Below are 26748 nucleotides of genomic sequence, written 5' to 3'. Positions count from 1 at the left end.
TTAGGTAGTTGTAGACAGCAATAAGGTCACCCCTGAGCCTCCTCTTCTCCAGGCTAACCAATCCCAGCTCCCTCAGCCTCTCCTCGTAGGGCTGTGCTCAAGGCCTCTCACCAGCCTCATAGCCCTTCTCTGGACACGTTCAAGCATCTCAATGTCCTTCTTAAATAGAGGGGCCCAGAACTGGACACAGTACTCAAGGTGTGGTGTAACCAGTGCAGAGTATTATGTTTTACTTGCCATTCAACACATAAAATTCTTCTTTATCACTTTTGAAGAAACCCACTCTTACCAGCCATTTTCATCTTAAGGCTCAGATCCTGGAAAGCACATGTCAACTAGAATGAATACTCATGTCCTGCAATTCTTTATTTAGCTCATTAATTACTGAACTAAAATCCAGAATCTGAATTTAACAGTAAAAACAAAGGAAAGGCTCCATTGATGTTAGAATGCACAGACCAATCAGTTTCATAATCTGTTGTGGGACTTAATTCAGTTTCCATCTGCCAATTAGACACTTAATTCTGTTTGTAAATGCTACTGCCTTTTCCTAGAAAGTTTTATTTGCCAGAGCAAAAGTCTCTGTCTTAGGTTAAATGCATGCCTGAAATAGAGGTTTCAGCCAGTACTTTGCAACTTCCTGCCAGATTTTATTGACTGCACATTGCATTGTCTCAATAACTACACATAATTACATAAGTTAATGGAGAGAATTTGTTTATACTTTAACACATTCCAAACATTCTGCATTGTGTGCTTCAAATTATAAGCCTGATTTACAATAATGTCATGATGTATTATATACATGACAATAGCATCATGTATATAATAATTACATGCTGGCAGTTCCACTACAACCATCAAGACAAAGGACAAAATGCATAAACATTTGCAAAGCAGTTATACATTGAAGGGCATATTAATTAAGCTGTTCTGGAGGAGTTTAGCTTTTGAGAGGTTTTCTGCCTTATATGCCTAAGAGAAGAGAAATTTAATGTAGTCTTTATAGTATTATTTTTCTAATCAAGAATTAGCTACATTCTCCCCACAGAAATATTACACTACATAAGGAATGCCCCAAGCAACACAGGCAGACACACAAGGAATGTCCCAAGCAACGCAGGCAGACACATAAGGAATGTCCCAAGCAACACAGAATGACAGTCATCACTGCTCTAAGAATTTAGAATTTACAAAGCCCATCAACATTAAACATTTTTAATAATGAGGCTACAAACCATGAAATGCAGTTATACTGACTGGCTGAGATCAAATTATTTTACCCTTCCGAGTTTATTATTGATCTTTGCAATGCGATTAAGGTATTGATGGAAAAGTACATTTCTTTAAAACCAGGGAGATTGTATTAACCCATAATAGGGTTAAATTCTTTGACTTCAGTTTGTTTTGCCTAAGATTGATGAGTTTGTAACAGTAGCTATTAAAAATTCATTTGCATTAGCCTGATTGTCACTTCTTTGCAAAAACGATGCCATTGCTGGAAACTGAGCAAAGTATTTTTTTGCCTGGGTATGCTTATCTTTTATCCCATCAATGAATGTTGCTTCATAAGCCTGAAAGGAGAGAAGAAAAAAAAATCCAAATCTCATTAGTTACCCTTAAAATACCATTAAAATCTACGTGTTGTTTCATATTTTAAACAGTTTAAATAGTGATCCTTTAGTAAACTAAGCCAGACAATTTATTTCATATACAACACATAACAAAGTATTTTGCAGTTATATACTGCTACCTTATGGCCTGATAGAGAAAAGAACTAACCACTCTTTGCAAAATATTAGTCACCTTTTAAAAAACAACTCTTCTGACATTTCTTTACCCATTTGAGAGAAAATTTATTTACTTTCCTTTTCAAGTAAGGACATTTTTGCTTACCTTGGAAAATTAGTAATGGCAATGCTTAAATGGCAAGATTTGCAAGGTGATGACTACAGGGAAATTCCTTAGATTCATAGAATCAACCAGGTTGGAAGAGACCTCCAAGATCAGACAGTCCAACCTAGCACCCAGCCCTATCCAATCAACCAGACCATGGCACTAAGTGCCTCATCCTGGCTTTTCTTGAAGACCCCCAGGGACGGTGCCTCCACCACCTCCCTGGGCAGCCCATTCCAAAGCCAGTCACTCTCTCTGTGAAGAACTTCTTCCTAACATCCAGCCTATACCTACCCTGGCACAACTTGAGACTGTGTCCCCTTGTTCTATTGCTGGTTACCTGGGAGAAGAGGCCACCCCCCACCTGGCTACAATGCCCCTTCAGGTAGTTGTAGACAGTAATAAGATCACCCCTGAGCCTCCTCTTCTCCAGGCTGCACACCCTCAGCTCCCTCAGCCTCTCCTCATAGGATTTGTGCTCCAGGCCCCTCACCAGCTTTGTTGCCCTTCTCTGGACATGTTCCAGCACCTCAACATCCTTCTTGAATTGAGGGGCCCAGAACTAAGAGTGATGATTTGCAATTAACCATGGCTGCAAGCATTTGGCAGCAGCCTTAAATTTCAGTGGTGACATGTTCCTAAATTTCTAGGGATGAGTTCAGATGATGTCATAAATAAGCAGAATACTTAGCAGAAAAAAAAACTCTCTGCTACTGTTATGAATAATTGTTACTAAAGAAAGTGCTTAAGAGGCTTCCCCTCCAGCAGTGAATAAGAAGCAACTTAATACATTCTAACTTTGCCTCACTTTCCTTATTTCACTTTTTTTTTTGCCTTGATGGTTGCCAGCAATGACAGGTGACTTCTTTCTGGTCCACTTCTATTTTTGCACCAAGAGCTAAGTGAAAATACCTTACAATTTACAGGTAGGCTTAAATACCTTACCTGTTGCTCTTCTGGCCTAACTCTCCCCACCACTAGAGCTCTGGACCTAATCAAGTTAATGGCATCTCTTTGACTGTGATATCCAGGCTAAGTTAAACCAGATTGGTGCATAATCAGAATCTTGGCCTGTCATAATGCTAGTAACATAATGCTAGGCTCGAGGTGAGGAGAAAGTTCTTCACTGAGAGAGTCATTGGACACTGGAATGGGCTGCCTGGGGAGGTGGTGGAGTCACTGTCCCTGGAGCTGTTCAAGGCAAGACTGGACGTGGCACTTGGTGCCATGGTCTAGCCTTGAGCTCTGTGGTAAAGGGTTGGACTTGATGATCTGTGAGGTCTCTTCCAACCCTGATAATACTGTGATACTGTGATAACATAAAAGTATGGACACAGAGAAGCATGACTACATCTTGATAGCATGAACAGTCTCTTTGACTGAAAATGAAAGAGAGTCTCAGAGTTTCCAGCTTGAAACTGATTTCAGCTTTTAAAGCTCATGCTCACACACATGTGTGTCTCCCTGAAGACACAAGTTTAGCATGCAAACAAAAAGTATCATGGATGGCCAAATTTCTATTACCTTTAGAATTCCCCACTTTGGTCCCCAAAGCAAACTTTTAAGACAGCAATTACTTTGCTCTGTCAAGTAATTTATCACATATCCTTAGCATTTCCAAACAGCAGGTCAATGAGTAAATGCTGAAGTTGCACTTGTGAGGCCCACGTATTGTGTCAGAAATTAAGAACACCGTGAACAGAAGAACACTGTACAACAATGAACTCAAATCACTACTCTCATAAATCAGTAGCCTACAGGTGAAAGGCTTAGTGATCCACTATTAATTGCCAGACAAACATAGCTCATGAGACTCTAAGGCTCCTGTGCCTTAGCAAACTAAAATGATACCCAACAGAGTGAGATATTTACCAGATTACCATGTTTAGATATGGCATCTGGGGGCAGCAGTACAAAAATACACAGTTTCAAAGACAATTTTATCAAATTACTGATTTTTTAACTTAGAATAAGTATAAGCTTATCATATATATGTCAAAAGAAAATACATTGACATAAGTTTTATTAAGACAACTCATTGAGTTCTAGACAGAGAGGCATTTTGTGATTTAATGAAAAATGTGTAAGGCCAGAAACTAATGAGGCTTGAGCATGTGCACAAGCACACAATTTTCTTAATAACTATGGCTAGTCTTCTGTAATGTTTTCCATCCAGGCAAGCTCTTGTCTGACCTCAGCTGAGGGAGAAGCATAGGCACAGCACTGTTCTCAGTGGGCAACACGTATAAGGTAAATTAGCTTCTTGCATTTTGGGAGGGAGAACCAAGGCAAGACAAGAGTTCAGCTACACAGATGTAACTTGGACATGTCAGCTGCCCTCTGGGCAGTTTTATTTAATAGTACAAATGCAATCATTTATGCACTCACAACAGGCCAATTTAAACGTGGATGAGTATAAATCTGGCTAAATATCATTATTCACAAAATGCTATTATAAAATATAGCATAAACATTGTAAAAAATAAACTCATAACATTTTACCTTCTCAAGGCTACACAGCTTAAGATGTGCATCTGCCTCATTCTCTGTGAGGAGAATGGTGTTCCATGGAGACCACTCATGCTGCTTATCCCATCTGACCATAACCAAATCATAAAGGTCATTGCAGACACTGAGAGCTGACTGACAACCCCATATGGTCTCAACCAGGTACTGCAGATCTTGATGCTGAAATGGGAAATAGGGTTAAGAAGGAAGAAGCATGCTTCATTCTACAATAAAAGCATTGTAACCATGTCAGAATCCAAGTAAAGCTTGGTTATGGAATGGCTAGATATACATATCTTCCTTTAGTATGTTAACAACTGCATTTTTTGGTATCACCTCTAAAATATTAGATTCTTACTCCAATTGTCTCTGCCAAAGGCAAATCACATCATGATTGCTTAACTGCAAGCTTAGAGCCTATTTAGACATTTTTAGTTAATAACAAGAATCCATCTCCATCATTACTGAGATTTCATTCTTGGATTCAGAATTGATGTTATTCAATAAATGAGTTATCACACTACTAAATTAGAGTTTGCATATCAAAAAATAATCTGTGCTAGAAAATCTGGGAAATTAGGACAAGAAAAACTCCCACCTGTGACAGACCCCAAATCACTGCCTGCTTTGCTTTCTTCCCCTTACTCTCACATACAGAGAGCTTCTTATGCTTATGATACTGTTGCTATGCTACAATATTAAGAAAAAATACTAGAGGGTCTGTTTGTAAAGGTTCTGTAGTACAGAAAGGCCTTTAAATACACTTCCAACCTAAGTTTAAGGTAAATTTATGTCAATCTTAATTTGTCTATTGTATTATTAGGTGTCTGAAACCACTTGATACATCTTGAATGAAGCAAACAAACAAACAAACTGGGACAGCAGTTACCCACTGAACTTTGACAAGTTTTCTGCCACTCCCCATGCATTAGTCATGGAAAATTATTAGACCTTTTTTATCTACAGGAGTCTGTAAGCAACAGATTTTATGGTTTTCTTGCAAACTAGCCTTTTGAAGAAGACTCATTCCACTTAAAAGAAACCTTGCCTTAATTAAATAATCAGTTGCATATTACTGATTAAATTGTTGACAAAGGAGGAAGGAGATTATACCAACATGATGCTTTAGTGAAAAGTAGCCTCGTGTGCTTTCATCCATCTTGCTTTCAAAATCAAGGAGCTCATGCAAATACTTGCCAGCAAAAATGTAAGACAAAAGATGGGCATATAACTTCCACTAGTAATTAATTTGTGTCAACTAATTCCAAGAACGAAGGTCTGGTCCTTATACCTGGTCTTAAATTGTGTCTTAGAGGACCTTCTTTACCCCTTTTCTAATTGGCTTCTGTTGTCAATATTTCCTTCTTGTCCACAAAGTTTGAAATAACTTCTATATCTTCTTCTCAGAAGCCAGAAACATGCAAGCAGACACATTAGCAAGTACTACCACTTTTGTGCTAAACTACACACCTCAGAAGTTACCAGAACTTGCAAAAAAATTACAGTGAGGCATATAAGGGCCTGTGTAAAACAGATCTATGGTTTGAATCCTTTTTTTCTGGATTATATTTTTTTTTTCTCTGCCTGAAAAATAGGCAAAAGCTTGTTCCATCTTAAAGCTCCTCAATTTGGAGGGAATAGTTTAATTTAAGAGGCTTTGGCACTTTATAAAGCTAGGTGTGTGTTCTGCTGTGAAATTTCACAGTTAATTAACTTAAGTTTGCTCTGTGCTGACAAGAAATGGAAACAGCCTTCAAGTACTGCCATCTGAGAGTACAGATGAGACTGGGAAACAAGTGCAGGCAGCAAACCAATAAAGGAGTTAAGTGTTTTTATAACTTCAAATGAATATGGCATTGTCACTAGGATGTTGCTTATCAAGAAAAATCAAGGGCATAGCACACATCATTGATTCTAAGAAGCTCGGCACAGTTAAGCTTTCTGAAAGATCTAACTTTCAGCAGCCTCAGGACTTGACATATTTCCTAGACTAGTTCACTTTGATACAGAATAGCAGAACCTACTGGAGCTACTGTAACTCTCACCAATGGCTTTTTGCCTTTTAAACCTAAGAAGCATTCAAATAGGTCAACCAAATCACTGAATCATTGTGCAAGAGAGCATAGAATCATAGAATCAACCAGGTTGGAAGAGACCTCCAAGATCATCCAGTCCAACCTAGCACCCAGCCCTAGCCAGTCAACCAGACCATGGCACTAAGTGCCTCATCCAGTCTTTTCTTGAACACCTCCAGGGATGGTGCCTCCACCACCTCTCTGGGCAGCCCATTCCAATGCCAATCACTCTCTCTGGCAAGAACTTCCTCCTAACATCCAGCCTGTACTTTCCCTGGCACAACTTGAGACTGTCCCCCCTTGTTCTGTTGCTGGTTACCTGGGAGAAGAGGCCACCCCCCACCTGGCTACAACCTCCCTTCAGGTAGTTGTAGACAGAAAAATCTTCCAGCACAGAAGTCTTGCACCTATCTCCAGATCATACAATCAGAGATAGTAATGGGTATCAAATTGGGCAACGAATGAAGCTGTTGAAGCTGGTGCAAAAGACTCTTAGCTGTGCCTAAGCCATTTATAGATGTATCAGAGTCGTTTTCTGAATCTAAGTGCAGAAGAGGACAGATGATTGATGGAAGAACGGGGTGGGAGAGGAAAGTAGCTGAGAAAAACATTAATGCCTTAAGGACATGCTAGGAAATTGGTGATTTAAGATAGAAAGCACTGTTGTTTAGATATTTACAACCTTAATCAAAAGCCGTTAATTTGTATGCAAATGACATGGTATCTAGAGATGTGGCAGGGGTACAAACCCAAACAGAACTGCAAGTGAAGGCTTTCAGTGTCAGCAGTTAAGAAGCAGTCATGTTTCAGTGCATCAAGGGACAACCAGCCACAAGCCATGGAGCGTGAGAAGGTCCACAAGATTTTGAAGAATGTTTACTTATCAAGATGAACAAAGGCAGGCACAGACAAAAAACTTTTCATCTTACGTAAAAACCAATGTGGATGAACAACATCTACAAAATCCAGGCTCTTTGATAATATCTCTTGACACAGGCTTTATCATTAAGGAACCTCAAACTTCCTTTTTGACTGCAGACGCTGGCAAAGCATAAGCCATAGCATGGCTTGTTTTGTTGACAGTGGGATATTCATGACTGGCTTTTGTTTGCTTGGTTGTGGTTTCAGACCAACTGAAAATACAGTTCAAAAACTCAGCTGGTTGCTGTTTTCAATAAATAACACTTTGAAATTACCCCAGATTTTTTTACATTTCCCAATGGAATTCTCTTGTTGACAAAATAAGTAGAAACAAGTAAAACAGAGAGTCTGCTGAAGACAGAAGCAAAAATCCTTGAACTGTGATGTTTCAGTAATGACTCCTAAAAAACATTAGCTACTCCACAGTATTGCAGATTACAGATTATGACATTTTAAAGACTATTTACTGAACTGCTCTCCTAATAAATGCAAAGCAGCAACACTTCCAACTATAATCTATTGACACAGAATAGGGACGTCAAAACTTTAGCTCTTTTGTCTTTTTTTTTCCTTCAGAGAAAAGAAAATGATTTAGTTGTATTACTGAAACAATCCAAATAAGAGTGTTCAAAATGTTTTACTAGGTTTCTTTAAAAATATTAGCCACAAAGCCACAATTATTGCTGTACAGATGATACTGGTAACATTAAGCCATAGGACAGTCAGAAAAGACCCTGGCTTGTCACCTAGATTTCTACTGGGTTTTTTTTAATGTAAAGCTTGCAACCACTTTGAAAGTACAACTTTCCAAGCTGGTGAAGGGCCTGGAACACAAACCCTGTGAGGAGAGGCTGAGCGAGCTGAGGTTGTTTAGCCTGGAGAAGAGGAGGCTCAGGGGGGACCTCATTGCTGTCTACAACTACCTGAAGGGACATCGTAGCCAGGTGGGGGGGTGGCCTCTTCTCCCAGGCAACCAGCAACAGAACAAGGGGACACAGTCTCAAGTTGTGCTGGGGGAAATACAGGCTGGATGTTAGGAGGCAGTTCTTCCCAGAGAGAGTGATTGGCATTGGAATGGGCTGCCCAGGGAGGTAGTGGAGTCACCGTCCCTGGAGGTGTTCAAGCAAAGCCTGGATGAGGCACTTAGTGCCATGGTCTGGTTGACTTGCTAGGGCTGGGTGCTAGGTGGAACTGGATGATCTTGGAGGTCTTGGCTGATTCTATGAACTACACTTCAAGAACTTCAGTGCTGCTTTTCTGTTATACAAACATCCCTATCACAGGAAGAAGTTTTGGTAGCTTTTACCTTATTTTTCAACCTGTCAACAACATACACAAACTAAAGCGAAAATTCTAGTCAGACACTTTAGATTCTATTCTCAGTAATGTTCCTTCAGAAGGTACCTGAATAGAGAAAACAATTTTAGCATCATCTTGATAATCAGCTTCAGACTGTCGGAGATTCTCTAGCATAAGTCTGTACTTCAGAAACGTTTCTCGCTGCCGAGCCTCATTACCAAGCTTGCAACACAAGTGACATTTGCCAATGGTGCGGGAACGAGCAGGAACAGGAAACTCAGTAGATGCTAAGTGATTTTTGCAACTCTGACAGCAGCTAATGGATTTGTAAAGCTTTAGGGGACTGGATGGAACCTAAAAGAAAGATTTTAGAAAAAGAGTTAATCTACTACAAAAGATCTTTCTATCACTTGTGTGTAACTAGCTCTGTTGGAATACATTTTAAAACTATTGATGCAAGTGTTCCAATCTGCAAAAGCTAGCAATACTGAACGTGAGCCAGCAGTGTGCCCAGGTGGCCAAGAGAGCCAGTGGCATCCTGGCCTGCATCAGGAATGGTGTGGCCAGCAGGAGCAGGGAGGTCATTCTGACCCTGGACTCTGCACTGGTTAGACCACACCTTGAGTACTGTGTTCAGTTCTGGGCCCCCCAGTTTAGGAGGGACATTGAGATGCTTGAGCGTGTCCAGAGAAGGGCGACGAGGCTGCTGAGAGGCCTTGAGCACAGCCCTACGAGAAGAGGCTGAGGGAGCTGGGATTGGTTGGCCTGGAGAAGAGGAGGCTCAGGGGAGACCTTATTGCTGTCTACAACTACCTGAGGGGTGGTTGTGGCCAGGAGGAGGCTGCTCTCTTCTCTCAGGTGGCCAGCACCAGAACAAGAGGACACAGCCTCAGGCTGCACCAGGGGAGATTTAGGCTGGAGGTGAGGAGAAAGTTCTTCCCTGAGAGAGTCATTGGACACTGGAATGGGCTGCCCGGGGAGGTGGTGGAGTCGCCGTCCCTGGAGCTGTTCAAGGCAGGATTGGACGTGGCACTTGGTGCCATGGTCTAGCCTTGAGCTCTGTGCTAAAGGGTTGGACTTGGTGATCTGTGAGGTTGGGTGGGTTGAAAACAAAAGACCAAAACCATTGTATTTTTTTAACTCTACTTGTTAAAATCAGTTACATAAGTAGATAATGAATTAAGACATCATGCTGCAGTGCTGGTGCTTTTACATATGCAATTTGCCAGCCATTCTGAAAATGATAATAATGAACAAACCAGAAACTAATTCTTCTGCATTTCATTTTTCATGTAGAAGCTATGCTTTATGTCAAAGATGAACTGATGAGGTTCTGGGTTAGTATTTCAGTGAATGAATATAAAATCAGAGCCACATGCCCCAACAAAATATAGGGGAAGATAATAAATTAAACATGCTAATGACCTCCTCATTCTCATATTAGAAAGAATATAATGTAGTCTGTGCAGAAGGCCCATGTTTGTAATTGGGCAGTTTGAGTAGCCAGATAGTCCAGCTATGTGCTGTGGTCATTTGCCTTTGTTTTTTTTTTAAAGGACCCCACTTTTACTGTTAATGAATTGCCAGCTGTTATGGTCTAGAGAAGGCTACAAGATTCAAATACAAATACAGGGGAAATTTAGCCTACATCACAGCTAGATAACTCTGTTCATCAACCTAGCATAAAATAACTGTTAGTTGGTTGGAAACTTGACTAACACTTACTGACAGATTCTTTACTCCTGAGATACCATCAACCAAGTGTATGAAGAACCCTGTTTGGACAGATGCAGAATACATGTGCCTAAAGCAGCAACAAATGATAGTGAATTGTGCTTTTAGTTGCAATCTGTAGTCCAGAAATAAAAACACTGCCTTTGCCAAAATGATGGCTTCTCACAAGCGCTACCAGTCGCTTGTCAAGTTCTTAGACATACACACCCCATGCTTCCTATATGAGTACATAAGATTAGTTGTGTTAAGTCTGTGTACTTGCTAGATTTTACTTCTTGAGGAACTCCCATAGCAGTTTTACAGCAAAATGTAAAATTAAAAAGCTTTCATTATTTTCCCTTCCCCTTCTCCACCATCCTTATTTCTTTGGCCACTATGTCAGACTGCAAAATAGGAACAATACCTTAAGTATCCTAGCAACTTCAGGGTTAAACTCTGGAATTTTAGTATATTGAAGAAATAATGTACAAATTCTTTTTCTCAGTCCTTCTAAGTTGCATTCTTTCACCTCTCTTGACATAAGATCAACTTCCCTGTCAATTAATTCCACTATTTCTCGTGTTAGTTTACATTCATGTTCCTGAAAGAAAATACAAAGGAAGACAAATTCCACAGCAATAGGGAAGCAAACAAACAAAATAACACCAACACAGAAATTAAACTGTGGATTTAATACCAATCATCATTCAGATTATAGAAGAACCTCTTGGTGTCTTAGGAGCAATCTCCAAGAAAACTAATGTAAAAAACTACAGATTTGAGAATGCTTACAGATTCCTCTGTAAGTGGCCTGTGGGTATATACTAAAGCTGTGAGTAACTGGAAACCTGAAGGCATTAAAAAAATGCTAAGCAGAGACACACAACACATGCAAAATCTTCAGTTGCCATAAGCTCCAAGAAATATCTCCCTAAGAAGCTTTCTTTGGAGATGTGATAGGAGGTGCAATGTATACACACAGCAGATGGTTAAAAAACCCCAAACAACAAAGCCCCAAACCCCATCACACAAACGGCATGGGGGACTTCCTAAGTATGTTTGGGAAATAGCAATTTCAGTATATCATATGCTTAGTAGAAGAATCTCCACAGAGAGATTAACAGGGAAGAAGTTCAATGCTTTCTCATCCAATGTGGAGCACTAATTTACAGAGATTCTAGAATGTGTTCACTGCATTTGCTCCCAATGCTCTATTTGCTTCAGATCAAAAATTCTGGTAGTAATAAAGCAAAGACCAAGAAGTTTGTTTTGACAAGACCAGAAAGCAGCATTCAATTCTAGCTGGACATCCAACAGTATCACACTGGAAGTACTTTGAAACTCCTGTCATTCTTTTTGTACATGAATAAATAAAACAAATAGGAAAGACTAAAAGAAATACAAACAGGTTTTTATTCACTGGGAGCACTGCCAGCAGCAGTGATGATAGGGAGCAAGGGGCAAAGAAAAAAGAATAAGTATTTGGCACCCATAAAAATGGTCACCTGTTGGATGTGGCAATATTAAATGCAGCGATGTTGTTATACAGTGGAACACAAGCCACGGACAGGCGAGAGTGTACGAGTTCAGAAGTACTGATAAAGGGTTGGAATGACCTTAGAGAATGGTGTAACAAATGTAAGCCTGGAGTCTGTGGTTTTCACCTATCTCTGCTGACAGAACTGCTCAGACACAACGTACGTGTTGTTGAGAGAATATGAAGAATGTCTATGCTAATTAGTGTGTAATCCTAATGCAAGTGTATGCAGCCAGTTAGAGTCTAACATGATTTGTAACCTTCTTATGTAGCCTTCTGATAGAAAGTATATAAGCCCATGCTTGGGGTGCAATAAATGGATCCGGACTTGGAACTCACTGATGTTAAGCCTTTTCCCCATCTCTTATTACCCCTTTACCAATGGTAAGCAGCCTGTGGCAGTAACCTGTACCATACAGTGATAAAGATCCATAGAAACACTTCAATGAACTGAGAAAAAAAAATAAATCAATAGCCACTTGCATCTCTGCCAAGGCTTTCATAAAGCTGTTATCAATATTAAGCTAAACTTTGTACCAAGATTGTATTATGCACCAATACATCAAAAAGTCTAAACCCATGGGTTAACATTTTAACACACCTTGAAGAAAAATGTGTACATCACAGAGTATGAATTTAGAATATATATTGAATGTAAATTACACTCTTATGCCAGGTGGCACACTAGGCTTTTTCTTGTTGCCAGCTGATGATCCTGGCACCTGTCCGTCAGAAGAAGCATTGCTTGTGTGTCAACGTGATTAACTGACCGCATCTTTGTGAAGTGCAGCCTCAAACTAAGCATACCTTCACTGTACGTCTGAGCGTTAACAGCACATCTCTTCTCTCATCTTTGGGGATGCCATTCATGCTAATGCTGCAGTAGATTTCAAACAGCTCTCTGGCACGGAGTATGTCCTGTGTATCCATTTCTGTGATTTTCCCATCATATGCTTTCCACCTCTTAGGCTGTGCACACTTCAGAAACAAGTTGTATGACTATGAACTACTGTAATCTGATTATCAGCTGAAGAAGTGCATTATATTACACCAAGTTTCACCATAGCAAATAGGAACTTAACATTAGCACTTGATGAATAAAAAGGGCTAACTCTACTGTCAATACTTACACAGTACCTGTTCCACCAGAGCAGGCATTCAGTTGCACACTTTGTTTAGAGTTACAGGTCATTAAAGTTTTCTCTTACAGTATTTTCAAAGTAAATAGTATTATTCCACAAGGATAAGCTCTATGTCTTTAAAGTGAATTTATTGACAGTGGTGTAAGAATACATTTGCTCTGTATTTTACCTTGCACTCATAAATGCTTTTAAACTATCCCCCCCCAAAAAAAATACAATTAAAAAAAAATCAGTGGACCTGTTGACTATGTAAAGATTGCAGTGCTAAGACTTTGCAGTCTACTGCAGTACAAAATACCTCTATGGAACTGTTCTATTTATGCCAGCCATATGGATGGGTAGAGGGCAGACTGTCAAAGCTGACTAAGGCAAAGCATGACTTCACAGCTTATCAGATACTTCACTAGCTTCTTAATAACCTAACTACAAGTAACATGACTAGTTCACTTGTCACATATTTAACTTCTACAAAGGTGTCAGCTGCCTCACTTGGTTTGTAAAGTCCAACTACTCTCCTCTTTCAACAGGACTGGTTTTGACTGCAAACCACGCTGCCACATACGGAGGGAGGTATCTAAAGCTCTCTCCTTATCATCACCTAACTCCACTCCTTTTCCTTAATTGGAACCTCATTCTGTGTATCAATTACTCTCTTTCGCTGTGTTTGGAACTTGAGTGTTCACAAATATTTGTGAACTTCACTTAGCAATTTGAGGGCAAGTTAACCACAGCAACACTTCACACATCCACACATCTAGTAGTTTTCTGGATATGATCCAGCATTGACTTAATCAGTATTAAGACTGAATATGCAGGCTTCCTACAGTGGTCAGTGAAGAAAATGAACTGACATTGAATAAATGTCATTTAATTATATTATCAGTGGGGTGGAACTCTAACTAGAAGTATTGTTAACCAGAGGTCACAAATCAGAGCCAAAACTCATTAAAAGATGCAACAGCAAATCCAAATATTAGTAAAAAAAAAAATCTTAATTCCTTAGAGAAATATTTAAACTTCCACAAAACAATAAAGAGACAATGCTCTCCGTGACACAAAATAAGTGCATTCCACGACTGTGCAGTACTAGAAATGAAAAACCAACAACACAACCAAAATACCAAACCAAAAATTCCAAGCAAACAACAAAAAGCACCCACTAACTTAGAAGCTGTGTCATGCTGTAACTCTACATGATGTAAACTGTCAAAATGAACATTTTTTCACAGACTAATTGTTAATTCAGTGTCTACTTCAATTCAAACAGATCCTCTTCAATTTAAATAATTATTATAAGCCAGGAAGGTCATTTGCTTGTGCTGTGGAGAGTCAATGGGCACAACTTACTCTAGGAAACAGTTATTAACAGCTAGGGTCTTCTGATAAATTTGCAACAACCCATATATGAGCTAAAGGTCTTGGTATTCCACTTTGCAAGTGGTCCTTAACACAGACACATTATCATTTTATGATAATGTCTAAATTATTCAGAGCAAGATATCCTATCTGTAACTTCTGTAATTTTTTTCTTACTACTACTAACTGGGTATTATATATAAAAAAATATTTTTTCAATGCAGCTTGTTAGTGGAAAAATAAAATGAGGTCTCATCAACAGGAAGATTTCCAGTATTTCTGCTCCCTGATTTCAGAAGTATTTTAATGCATTCAAGATTGGTGTAAGAAAATGAAAAGTCTGAGATTTTTTTGACAGCCCTCTCTTGCCATTTAGTCTGCTTGAAATGCTGTGGAGTTTACAATAATCCTATTATCTGTATTGCCTTAGAGAGCAAGACTATAGCTGCTCTCTGCTGACAATGCATGAAAGCAGAAGGAAAACAACTGTATTTTATATGTACAGACACACCTGAGACTTACTCTAGACACAGGCAGTTAACAGTCTTAGTGATGCAGTGTTATTTCTTTAATAAGCCATACACATAAGAAACTCTTGGCTTGGAAAAAGAAATTCACTGAATTGTACTGACATGATCAATTAGTTAACATGGATACTGACAATATTAGCATTCACATGATTAACTGTATGGAAGTTACTTTTTGGCAGGCAGTTTGCAGATTCCTTTTCTGTTCCTCTACTTCACTGCTCCTTAGGTTTAGCCTAGAATTATAACACTGACCTTATCCAGAAAGCGCAGTATTGCTTTCTGTTGATTCTCCTCATCTGCATGTAGTTTGTGTCTTCCAATGGAAGCAATCAGTTGTGCCTCTTGATCCAGAAGTCCACACAGTGCAGCCTTTCTTTCAGCTCCAGTAAGACTTCTGTTAATTTGCTCAGTCTCTTCCTGCCTCCACACTGCAGATACAAATAATATGGGTACTTTTTAAAGCACATTTTTCAGTGAAACTCTTACTTTGATAACTAAGAAATAATGATTTTTCAATACCCATTAAACAGCAGTTTCAAAATAGCCCAGGAATGTTATTATTATGTAGATGTTCTGTGAGGGTATGTTTGTGTACATCAATTTGAAAGTGCCCATTCCTACTCCAAACTCAAAAGATGAATGTGAGAAAGAGAACTTAGTTCTCCTGGGGAAATGGATGACTTTTTATTCATGATTTTGCATTTGAAATAACTGTTTAAGATTCAAACATCTTCACAAGGTACAAGCAATGGGAATTTTTTACTCAATTGCTCATCAAAGTCTCAAGGAAAGGTATCTTCTCAGCAGACTAAGGACAACATCTTACTGTGGTGCCATCAGTATTCAGTGCTGAGAATAGTACTGCTTCTGACAGCATAAACAGGTGAAATCTAAAGCTTGATGCCCTCCAAAAGTGAGATAAAACTTAAGTGAGAGTCATGTTCAGCACTACAGGGCTTACACTGGATATTTGAGTAGTATCATCTTTTACCATCTAAGGCAGATGAAAGTGCATTGATAATTAGTCATTGCTTCACTTTCCCTTCTTTTTCTACAGCTGAACTTCAAGTGGAAGTGGTGTTCAAACTGCAGGACAGCAATGACAGCAGCATGTGAATAAGTACACACTGTAGAAGAATCTGGCCTTAGGGTTGAATCACCAACCACAGGTACCTGCTGCACTTTTAAGTTAGACTAATTTAATGATAGTTGGATTATTATATGCCCTTTATGGAAATCTGTTAGTTAAATCAATTTCTGTCTACTGGTTAACATTTTCCTTTAGATACGTTGTACAATTCTTTGCTTTTCCAAAGAGTCTGTTGCATTTGATATATATCTGGAGTTTTGGAGGGATTTTTATAAAATGCCACGCTTCAACAGTCTTGAATAATATCTCAAAAGTGTTGCTATTGTTCTACAACAGTTACGAAAAAGCAACACCCAACATAAAGCAGACAATCCATTAAGTGAGGTACAACTACTGAATCATAGAATCAACCAGGTTGGAAGAGACCTCCAAGATCATCCACGCCAACCTAGCACCCAGCCCTAGCCAGTCAACCAGACCATGGCACTAAGTGCCTCAGCCAGGCTTTTCTTGAACACCTCCAGGGACGGTGCCTCCACCACCTCCCTGGGCAGCCCATTCCAATGCCAATCACTCTCTCTGGGAACAACTTCCTCCTAACATCCAGCCTAGACTTCCCCCGGCACAACTTCAGACTGTGTCCCCTTGTTCTATTGCTGGTTGCCTGGCAGCAGACCCCAACCCCCACCTGGCTACAGCCTCCCTTCAGGTAGTTGTAGACAGCAATGAGGTCACCCCTGAGCCTCCTCTTCTCCAGGCTAAACAACCCCAGCTCCCTCAGCCTCTCCTCATAGGTTTGTGTTCCAGGCCCCTCACCAGCTTTGTTGCCCTTCTCTGGACACCTTCCAGCACCTCAACATCTCTCTTGAATTGAGGAGTCCAGAACTGGACACAGCACTCAAGGTATGGCCTGACCAGTGCTGAGTACAGGGGCAGAATAACCTCCCTTGTCCTACTGGCCACACTGTTCCTGATGCAGGCCAGGATGCCATTGGCTCTCTTGGCCACCTGGGCACACTGCTGGCTCATCTTCAGCTTAGTATCTATCAGTAACCCCAGGTACCTTTCTTCCTGGCTGCTTTCCAGCCACTCTGTCCCCAGCCTGTAGCGCTGCTTGGCCAAAGTGCAGAACCCTGCACTTGGCCTTGTTAAATCTCATCCCGTTGGCCTCTGCCCACCCATCCAGCCTGTCTAGGTCCTTCTGCAGGGCTCTCCTACCTTCTAACAGATCAACACCTGCTCCTAACTTGGCTTTATCTGCATCCTGTATCAGGTATGATTAGAGTGAGGAGGAGGGAAAGGAGGAAGGTTTATTTTCTGTCTATGGCTTCCATATCTACTTTACCTTCTATTTTTCATTTTTAAAGATTGCAATTAATTTCCTTAAGGCTCTCTGGGCTTTGATATTAATATAACAGCTGTTTGACTAGTTTTGAGTACCCAAAGATGTATTTTTCAGCAAACAAAAGCACTGCATAGAATTAATTTACATGGAGGTTTACACGCCTCAAGGGGGCAACAACTAATAAGCACAATAAGCAATTTTGTACTTAGAGAAATGAAGCAGCAGCCAGTTATTGTCAATACCTTCTGATTCACCATATACACCTAATCGAGTTCAAAACATTACTCTTAATGTGTTCTATGAGCTTTTACTCAGTATAATTTTTATTCCAGTTCTAATGAAATGAAGTAGGTTATGCTTTTCAAATTAACAATCCATGTCTTTACATGAAGATGCACTACTATCAACAGATGTTTGCACCATACAGTCAAGAGGCAAGTTTTTCTACCAACAGGAATTGCCTGTCTGGCTGACCCTGTCACAATATCCTCCTGTTGTGATCAGCAGGAAGACCCTTCACAGGTCTCTAGAGGACAATAGTCTCATTCTATTACTGTCACAATGATTTAGCTGGTGTAGACTGTTGACAGTGTAAGAAGGTAAAAATAGTTTCAGATGCAGGTAGAAAAAAATCCACTTCCTGGAACCACTAAGCTACGTTAAAATAAAGATCATGACTGCAAATCTCCACATGGAGAAGCAACTAGTCAACACTGGTAAACAAAAACAGCTGCAAATCATAATGCAAGCATTGTGCTTAAAAAGGAGATTTAAAAAATTCACTTTTTCAGTTTCATTATATGCTGGTACAAGTTCTTTGCTTTCTATTGCTTTCATAAGGGCATAACAGAAGGCATTCTGTTGCATACACAACATTGTTCTTCTGTAAGTTATGTCAATTATCTGCAGTATTCATTTTTCCAGTAAAGTCTAGAAGTGCTTGCCTGCATTAGACACCACCCACTCCAAAAAGTAAGCTTTTCAGGATGCCCTGTAGGGCTCCTGACTGATTTTAACAAGTTTGACCATACAGTTTTGTGAAACATGGAATAAAACAGAAAGGAGAAAAAGCAGGAGAAGATGTTTAGGACAAAAGGAACAACCTCATATATATTGTAAAATCTGGGGGAAATACTTCATTTATTTTAAATGTCTATATTAAATTATGGATCTTTAAGATATTATCTTCAGCATCCTAAATACAGAGTAAAAAGATTAAAGTAATTCTGCTCTCGAAAGCCATTTCCAGCTCCTCTAGGCGACCTTAACATTAGAGATGAATAAAAAGGACAAAAAAATGTCAAATGGCATTAATCAACAAGCTGATTGTTTCCTAAAAAGGTGTACAGTTTTTGGCTGGGATAAAGTTAATTTTCTTCCTAATAGTTTGTGTAGTGTTATGTGCTTTATTTGTAATGAAAACAGAGTTGATAACATAGTTATCGACTATTGTAGCTATTGCTAAACAATGAGTACAGAGGCCTTTTCTGCTTCAAGAAATATATTCAAGTCAAATAAGTCTTTAGAAATGGAAGAAATTCCACTGTAAGTAAAAAAAAAAAAAAATCAGAGAAGTATCTACTGAAGCAAGTCAAAACCAGAAGAGTTTTTTTAAAACAAACTGTACTCTTCTGCTGATTTAAGAGCATTGCTTTAGAAAAAAGACAGACAACTTACACTCTACAGCATGGTACAGTAGCTCAAAATCTTCTTTCGTTTTAGGGTTTAGTCTTCGTTCATGCTCCCTTCTCAGTTTTTCCTCTTTCTCTTTTTTCCTCTGTAACTCTTCTTGTGCTTCCCATGCCAGCCTTAACCCTTTTAATTCCCTCAGATTTCGTACTACATTTACAGCATGCCAGCGGCGGAAATAAGTCTGTAATACTATTACCTATATGTGATACAATACTGAAGAATTACAAATGTAAAACAACACAGCATTTTTTTCCCTCACTGTTATGTTATCTAGCTTTTCTGAGATATGGCTTGTACTCTGATTTAAATGTCTAAATTAAATGACTACAGAAGAAGTCATACACTATCAGCCTTAACACTAGCATGCTTAGTACTTTAGGTATTAGTTTAATCAATGGAGAAACTATGTTCAAATAATCAAGTTAAGAGCAGCAACTGCAATTGCAAACCTATTTTTTTTTTCAAATCTCTCCTTAAAACCACCTTTTGCCATGTATTGTGTTCATTCTTTTCTGTTCAGATGGATGTCTTCGTTTTACTATCCATTTACATAGTGTCTAGATTGAAAATTGACACATATTGGCAAAACTTCTTTTCAATTTCTAATTGCAAAGATCAGCACATGCAAAGCAGAGTTGATTTTCTGTGTAACAACTAACAGAATTACCAATGCTGTTATGATAGAACTTAAAAAAAAAAAAAAAAAAGAAAGAAAACTTAAACATCTCCCCAGCAACACCTTCCAAAGCTGTGGCCATTAAAGACTAAGCTAGAAGAGCACAGGACACAAGCCTGAGCTCCTGCCAGGTGAGTTCACACTTGCACCAAAAGCAGTTTAGCCAGGTCAATACCAAAAGATAATAAGCATTGTTCAGCTTTGAAGGCTACCAAGCACAAACTCACACTAATACAGTCACACTGTCCCTAGAGCTATCTTAACCTAACATTTCAATCTGGAACTGCACTGCACTGTGCAAATCCATCAACTTGTATCAACACCAACCTGATGTCTCTCTACTGTGCATTATAGATTACCCACAAATACATTGCAGGTTTCAGTAAGTGGCAGTAATGATCAGAGTAAAACACATTGGCAGACCTGAGGAAATGGCTACCTATTTGGGTTCCACTTCTACAAGACACTTAATGCTGTCACCTGATGCTGACCAAATAAGAGGTTCTCACAGAAAACTTCTACCCAAAAGTTTTCAAAGCATCTGCCAACCATATCAATACAATTTCCTACTTGAATAGGTGGAGACTATACAGCTTTCAAAAAAGCAATTTGGAATGCATAAATGGCATCCATTGTACAATCACTATACAGAACCTCTCATCAGAATCACCTGTATGATGCAACTCCATATACAAAAAACCTCTACAGGACAACTGCACGTGTTTGAACAGCCAGGTTCTACCTTAATGCCAGAGCAGGAGGTTGATCACAATCCAGAATAGAACAGTATGCCAAAGACAACCTGTCAGACTTGTTAAAACAAATAAGTAAGTCCTCAAACCCATATGCTGAATGCAGGTCTGCTACAGTCTATCTCAATACTTTATCCATTTGAGGCCATACATTAAACAGGTGGAATCATTGAACGTTTTGGGTTGGAAGGCACCTTATTTAAGGCCATCAAGGCTAACCTCCCTGCAGTAACCAGAAACATCTTTAACTAGATCATGTTGCTCAGAGCCCTGTCCAGCTTTGACCTTGAATATTTCCAGTGATGGGGCACCTACCACCTCTCTGGGCAACATATTCCAGCATTTCATCACCCTCATTGTAAAGAATGTCTTTATTGTATCTAGACTGTATCTTGGGTTCTTCTGAAGAGATCACAGCACAGGGACAAATCTGATTTAATCCCTAATGCTCTGTGTGGAAGTTTAAGTGTCACTGTAAGGCATAAACCAGTAAAATCACAATTCTTAATATTTAAGAAACCACAGTTGTCATTAAAAACATAAATATTGTAAGGAAGCTGATACATGCATCCTCCATACCTGAAAGATTAAATGATCTGAAGATTAAGCAGATATCTTGCAATTCACTCCTTGAGCATTCTGAATGTTCATTAAAAACTCATAATAGTTTGCTTTAGACATACAGTTTCAAGCAGACAAGAACTTACGGCTTCAAGTCTACGTTTATGGTACTCTTCTGCTGTAAGATACTTTGCAGGGCTTATTAGTTTGTCAGTCACACTTGACACATACAGGCCAACTTTAGTCATCTGTGTTGATGTTGTGTTTTTTGTTTGTTGCGGCTTATTTCTTTCATAAACCGTCTGGGGGAAAAAAATGCATGTCAGATTATAACAAAATAGAGAGAGGGTTTTTTTTCCTTGTTACAATAACTGACAAAATTAGCTGTTTATAACAAAAACCACAAGACAAACGATACTCATCTACTACTTACTTTTAAATGCACACTTATTTATGATGTACTTCCTGATTCCCATTGGAAGTAACTGTGCCAAATTCTGTTAGGCAAAACCAATGTTCTAAAAACACACTACAAAACTATAATTACCTGTGTTTCCCTACAAAATACTTGAACTCCTCTGTCAGGTCGAGGTTTAGGTATTGTTTGTGCTCCTGCATTATGAAATTCCACTCCTGTTATCTTGTTCTTAAAACCACCCACAAATGGTTTATGGTAGATAGGTCTTTCAATTTTTACAACTACATCTTGAAATGAATCAGAATCTGTTAAAGCAGAAGTTCCAAGACAGAAACATTGTTTCTCTTAGTAACATATTGAGTTTAGAGCACAACTACACGTATTGATACAGTCCTTAAAGCAGCACTTACCTCTTTGTACTCTAACAGTTATAACATCAGGCATGTGGTAATCCTGTTGAACTGCTTTCCCAGGAGAATCTTCCTGATCACATTGTAACTTCTCAGACTGGATAGTTTCATCAGCATTAGCCCTAGCCCTCCTAAGAGCCTCATCATCCTTGATCGTGCTCCCTGAAAACAAAACCAAAGTTAATTCCTAATGTGTTTCTCAAGAAAATCCCAGATAAATGACACAACTCAAGTTTACTCTGACCTGATTTTATCAAAACACTGCAACACAGAATCATCATAGATTTTTGACCTGGGAAGACAGTCTACTTGAAAGAATATTATCATATACTTTTAAAAGAGATATTGTCATATACTTGTAAAAGAGATATCCAAGCTAATACTTAACACCGCACTAAAACTCATTAATACTAGATTTTTTTTTTAAGCTACAGTAAATAAATGTTTTATTTGCAAATGCATAATATTATAATGTTAAATAAAAGCTACTTTTACTGAAAAATCTTACCTAAACACGCTCCAGCTTCTATGACTGCAGGAAAAAAAAGTATGGATAATAGAAGGGTGGCAGGCAAATTAGAGTGGCATCTGAAATAATCAGTCAAGGTGATTGATACAGTGTAGTTTAAACTGGTAGAAACCTATGCATGCATGGGAATCATGCACTGCTGTTTTTGAAAAGTGAGTACAACAGGGACTCACAGGTACTCATACACCTGTTTCTGGAAATGAAGATTACTATAAAGTGCTACATTAGGCTCTGAACTGATACTACACAGAATGGATTCCTTGTCTCTTCAAGCATGCCTTAGATAAGGTTTTAAAAAGTCACTGCAAGATCAACATCCAGCAAACATGAACAGAATGAGGGTGAGGGGTGTGCAAGATGCCATTGTCAAGGGGAAAAAGATAATATTTGTAAAGCTTTAATGTCCAACTTCTTAGTAACTTCTTTACCTGTTACTGTCCCACTGGCCACATCCTCTGACAGTATCGAGTTTTGAGATGTTTGTTTCCCTCTCCCTGAATCTCTTTCAAGTAAAGCAGGATAATTCCCACTGGTAACCAGAGACATGCTCTCAGATAATTCACTGAATGGAGCACCTGACTCAAATACATCCTGCCCATTCTTTCTGGTTACTTCACTGTTTAATCCTTCACCAGGTGATTCCCACTGTGCCAAACTCGGCGGCTTCTGTTCCTTCCTCGACTGCTCCAGCGCAGACTGTTCCTCCCAGCCCTCCCCCGTACACTCTGCGCACTGCAGCGTACCTGTAGCTTCTGAAAGCAGAAGTTTCTCTGCTGGGCTCCCGTTCTCGGCCTCACATACTGGGCTTTCCGAGGATGCCGATGGCTGCTCTGCACCTGATTTTTCTGTTGTGGCAACGTCAAGGCAACTATCTGATGTATTATCCATCTCCTTAAGAATCAGTTGCACGTTTTTAACCTATCTGCAAACATAATCACAGTTATATATATACACTTAAAATTGCGTACTAGCACATTTCTGCATGCACGAGTATGGGTGGCTTAAAACACAAGTAGTACACAGGGTCTTCGCTTCCACCAAATGCATCTCCTTGGGCTTTTAACAGTAATAACGCCGCAGGGCACTGCCAGCAGGTCACCTGGAGAACTCCGGCAGAACGAATATGTACGTTCTCTACATAGCTATCGCGCAGCGGCAGCACGCTCTGAAGCTTTTCCGCGCTGCCTCCGAGTAGACAGAGGCACCGCCAGCCTGGCGTCCGCTTGGCCCGCGGCGCGCAGTGATGCGCGGTACGCAGGCGCCACCCTCCGGGCCGCCCGATCCGCGCACAGGAGACCCTGACAGCGGACGCGCCGGGGCTGCTCCCCTGCACCCCTCTCCTCGCCCGCACCCGTTGCTTTCCCTCCTCAGTTCCCGAAGGCCTCCTTCCCACGACGACTCCCTGCAGCGGCCAATCTCCGCGGCGGCGGCGGCGTGCGGCGGTAGCTATAGCAACCGGTACCGGGCGGTGCCCCGTGGAGCCCGGGCCGCGAGCAGGCGCAGTGCCAGCGGGATGAGGCCAGGCGGGGCGCCCGGCTGCCGTGCCCACGCCCCAGGGACGAGAACGGCCACGACCGAGGATGTTACATGGCAAGGGTCAAGTGACCTCAGTGGCATCGCTTTATCTCACTCCGCTTAGCGGAAGCACAGAAGCACCACGCCAGCCAGACCTGCAGCAACTCATGCTTGCTGCTGCCACTGTGACTTCACCGGGCCTTGGTCGGGTTCATCACTCTTGGCATTCCACAACCAATGTTACTGACACCTGCCGTGTCTATATTGTGACCCACGGCTAGGTGACCATCAACTCTTACTAGCTGATAGTGCCACTAACCTAAGAAAAGGGCAGTTTTCCTTTCAGTTTATACTTAAGATAGAAGCAGAAATTGTGCTAATATCCCAAGCTGTTTCCTGCATATTACCAAAAGTTGGTATGCTTGGCTGCTGACAACCCTTGCCAGGCAATAACTCTTCCTGGTTGTTTGTGAACACTTACCTGTGATGTATTCAGCTCATTACTGGTGTTCACCCCTGCAAGGTTCTGCTGATAGGTCTGATGCTGGTGAGTGGAAATTAAGACGCAGCAGACTTAAAGCTGTATGAATTTCCCGGTGTTTGATGTTCAATTTCTGAAACAATTCGTGTATTTCAGTACATTACAGAAAGTCAGATCACTTTCATTTCCCACAACTGTTGTAGAGATTACTCAGTTCTGGGTCACAGCTCTGGGAAAATCCTGACTTAAGTCTTCTTTCAGCAGGCATTGAAACTCTAGTCATAGTAACAGCACCCCATGATCACTATCACAGATATTGTTAGGCATTTTGATAGCAAATAGGCTCATGTCCAAAGTTAGGCACAGAAGTTTGTCAATGCCTTTTTCTAAAACCCTGACTGAACTTGAACTGATTAAAATGCAACCACCAGCAACTCTACGGATAAATACACTATGTCATTTTGTGTCACTTTGTCACTATTGATTAACCATTCAAACTCACTTTCAGTTTGTAGGAGGATTTATTTTCTTTAATAAAGGAATAGCATATATCCTGGAAGTTAAAGCTAGCTTTCATTCATTTGTGATAGTGTTCAGAGGGGTATATGGCCAAGATAAAACAGTGTCGTGCTCAGAGCACGGCCATTCACAATAGGTTAAGCAGCACAGGCAGCAGGTTAGGAACTCAGTACTGCAATCCAAAAGTTGTTTTTCTGGTTTAACAGGTATCTTGGCAGACTGAGTGATACTCAACTGCATAATGAGTTCAATCAGAAGATCCTGAAGTGCCTGAGATCTAAAATTTTTCAGCTCTAAGCTTGTAATGATTTACTTTACCATATTTCAGCAGATAATGGTGAAATCTTATGCAGCATCATGTATTTCCAACATAGCTAATTGAGAAAAATCAAGTGAAAATCATTACAGTCAGTCTCCAAATTACACCTTCCTAGCATGTTCATCTTAAAATAAATTATTTGCAAAACAGTACTCCTAATATAGATTCTCTCTTGCACAGTAAAATATGTGTACTGTTTTGGGGCTACAACATGGATTTAAATGTCAGCTATAGAGTTACAGAGTTAATAGCAAGGTAAATATTACTGTGTCTCTTATTAGCAAAGAGGCATTTTTAAATTAGCTGGGAGCAAAGATGAGGTGAACTACACAACCCTGTACAAAATCACATACTGTTACATCTCAAAACATTTTCTTTCCACCCTCTATTCTCAATTGCTACAATAATTTACTCATCTTACATAGCACAGATGATCAATTTAAGATGATGAAAACAAATTTAACCAATAATGTAATAAGGAAAATAAATCACAACACTTTATTGATGATTCTAGGGTTAGCTTCAGTAGAACCTTTATAAGACTCAAGCTGATTCCTAAATTAAAGCATCTGTGAAGGTTAATCTAGTGGTTTGGATTGAAAGATTTAAAAACTAATACTGTTTTAAGTCATGTGACAGGCCAGAAAAGTTACTCAGAATAGAGATTAGGAAACACAGCTCTTAAAAAAATCCCACATGCCTCAAAGTAGTAAACAACTTGTATTAGTTGTCTGTACCGAGAACCTATTTGTCTGCTTTTGAAAGGGAGCAGATGCCGAATAGAAAGTCAGTTTTAAAAGACCAGGTATCAAATTTCAGCAATGGGCTGAGGAACCTCCCCTGCAAAACCTTTTAAGAGAGCTATTCCAAGTCATATGACAAATACAGCTTTAGCAGTGGATAAAGTAAGTGAACAAAAAGAGAACTCAGCTGATGTCTGTTATGAACAAGAATATCACATTCTGGCAACTGTTTTGTACCTCTCTCAAGTACTGAATGCCAGCATCATTTATAGTAGACTTTAGGTTTGGTTTTTTCCCCGTTTTTTATTTAAGTTCCTCTCACAACAGCTCATTAATTATTATCTAAATCCATTCATCCTCACTTCTCACCTGACACTGTTCACCCTTATTCAAGTTTGTAATCCTTTAATGTTTCTCATTGGCAAGTTGCTTTGTTCACTTGAGCAAAGTCCTCTTCTGGAATGCCATCTAGTGGTTTTATCTCAGAAGAGGCCAGTTTCTACCGCTTCAAAACTGAAAAAACAATCAATGAAGCAAAATATTTTCTACATTTCCCATTTTCACAATCTAAAAAAAATCTGTAATTATAGGTGAAAGAAGCAATGGTAAAGAATGCCATGAAAATAGCTGCTAGTCACTCTACATATACCTACTGTTTTTCATCCCTCTAATACAATGATTGCATCAAATATATATATGTAATCAATCATCAACAACCATG

General features: G+C 39.7%; 1 protein-coding gene across 4 annotated transcripts; it reads right to left on the bottom strand.

Annotated features, from left to right (window-relative positions):
* Positions 1–209: 209 nt before the first annotated feature.
* On the bottom strand, positions 210–26748 carry IQUB (IQ motif and ubiquitin domain containing). 4 transcript variants are annotated; one of them, XM_064142002.1, is made up of 12 exons: positions 24447–26748; positions 23194–23372; positions 21922–22083; positions 21641–21816; positions 21240–21395; positions 19090–19300; positions 15230–15405; positions 12757–12927; positions 10837–11013; positions 8805–9053; positions 4399–4584; positions 210–1574 (listed from the first exon to the last, which is right to left on the bottom strand). In XM_064142002.1, the coding sequence occupies exons 2-12, from the start codon at positions 23336–23338 to the stop codon at positions 1398–1400; spliced, it is 1986 nt and encodes a 661-aa protein (XP_063998072.1). In that variant the 5' UTR covers positions 23339–23372; positions 24447–26748; the 3' UTR covers positions 210–1397. The 4 variants fall into 4 exon arrangements, with proteins under 4 accessions (XP_063998072.1, XP_063998073.1, XP_063998075.1 ...); XM_064142003.1 differs by lacking the exon at positions 24447–26748 and adding an exon at positions 23802–23909; XM_064142005.1 differs by lacking the exon at positions 8805–9053.

The sequence above is a fragment of the Pogoniulus pusillus genome, chromosome 4 (assembly GCF_015220805.1).
Source record: "Pogoniulus pusillus isolate bPogPus1 chromosome 4, bPogPus1.pri, whole genome shotgun sequence".
Taxonomy (NCBI): Eukaryota; Metazoa; Chordata; class Aves; order Piciformes; family Lybiidae; genus Pogoniulus; species Pogoniulus pusillus.
The sequence above is the reverse complement of the archived record's forward strand: the minus strand, read 5'-3'. Positions and strand labels throughout refer to the sequence as shown.

Excerpts from the sequence above, each read along its gene's own strand:
- IQUB (XM_064142002.1), bottom strand. The coding sequence starts at position 23,338 with ATGGATAATACATCAGATAGTTGCCTTGACGTTGCCACAACAGAAAAA. Across the intron at positions 21,817-21,921 it reads AACTGTTAGAGTACAAAGAG|ATTCTGATTCATTTCAAGAT; the intron begins GTAAGTGCTGCT and ends CTGCTTTAACAG. Across the intron at positions 12,928-15,229 it reads TACTGCGCTTTCTGGATAAG|TGTGCACAGCCTAAGAGGTG; the intron begins GTCAGTGTTATA and ends TTGTTTCTGAAG.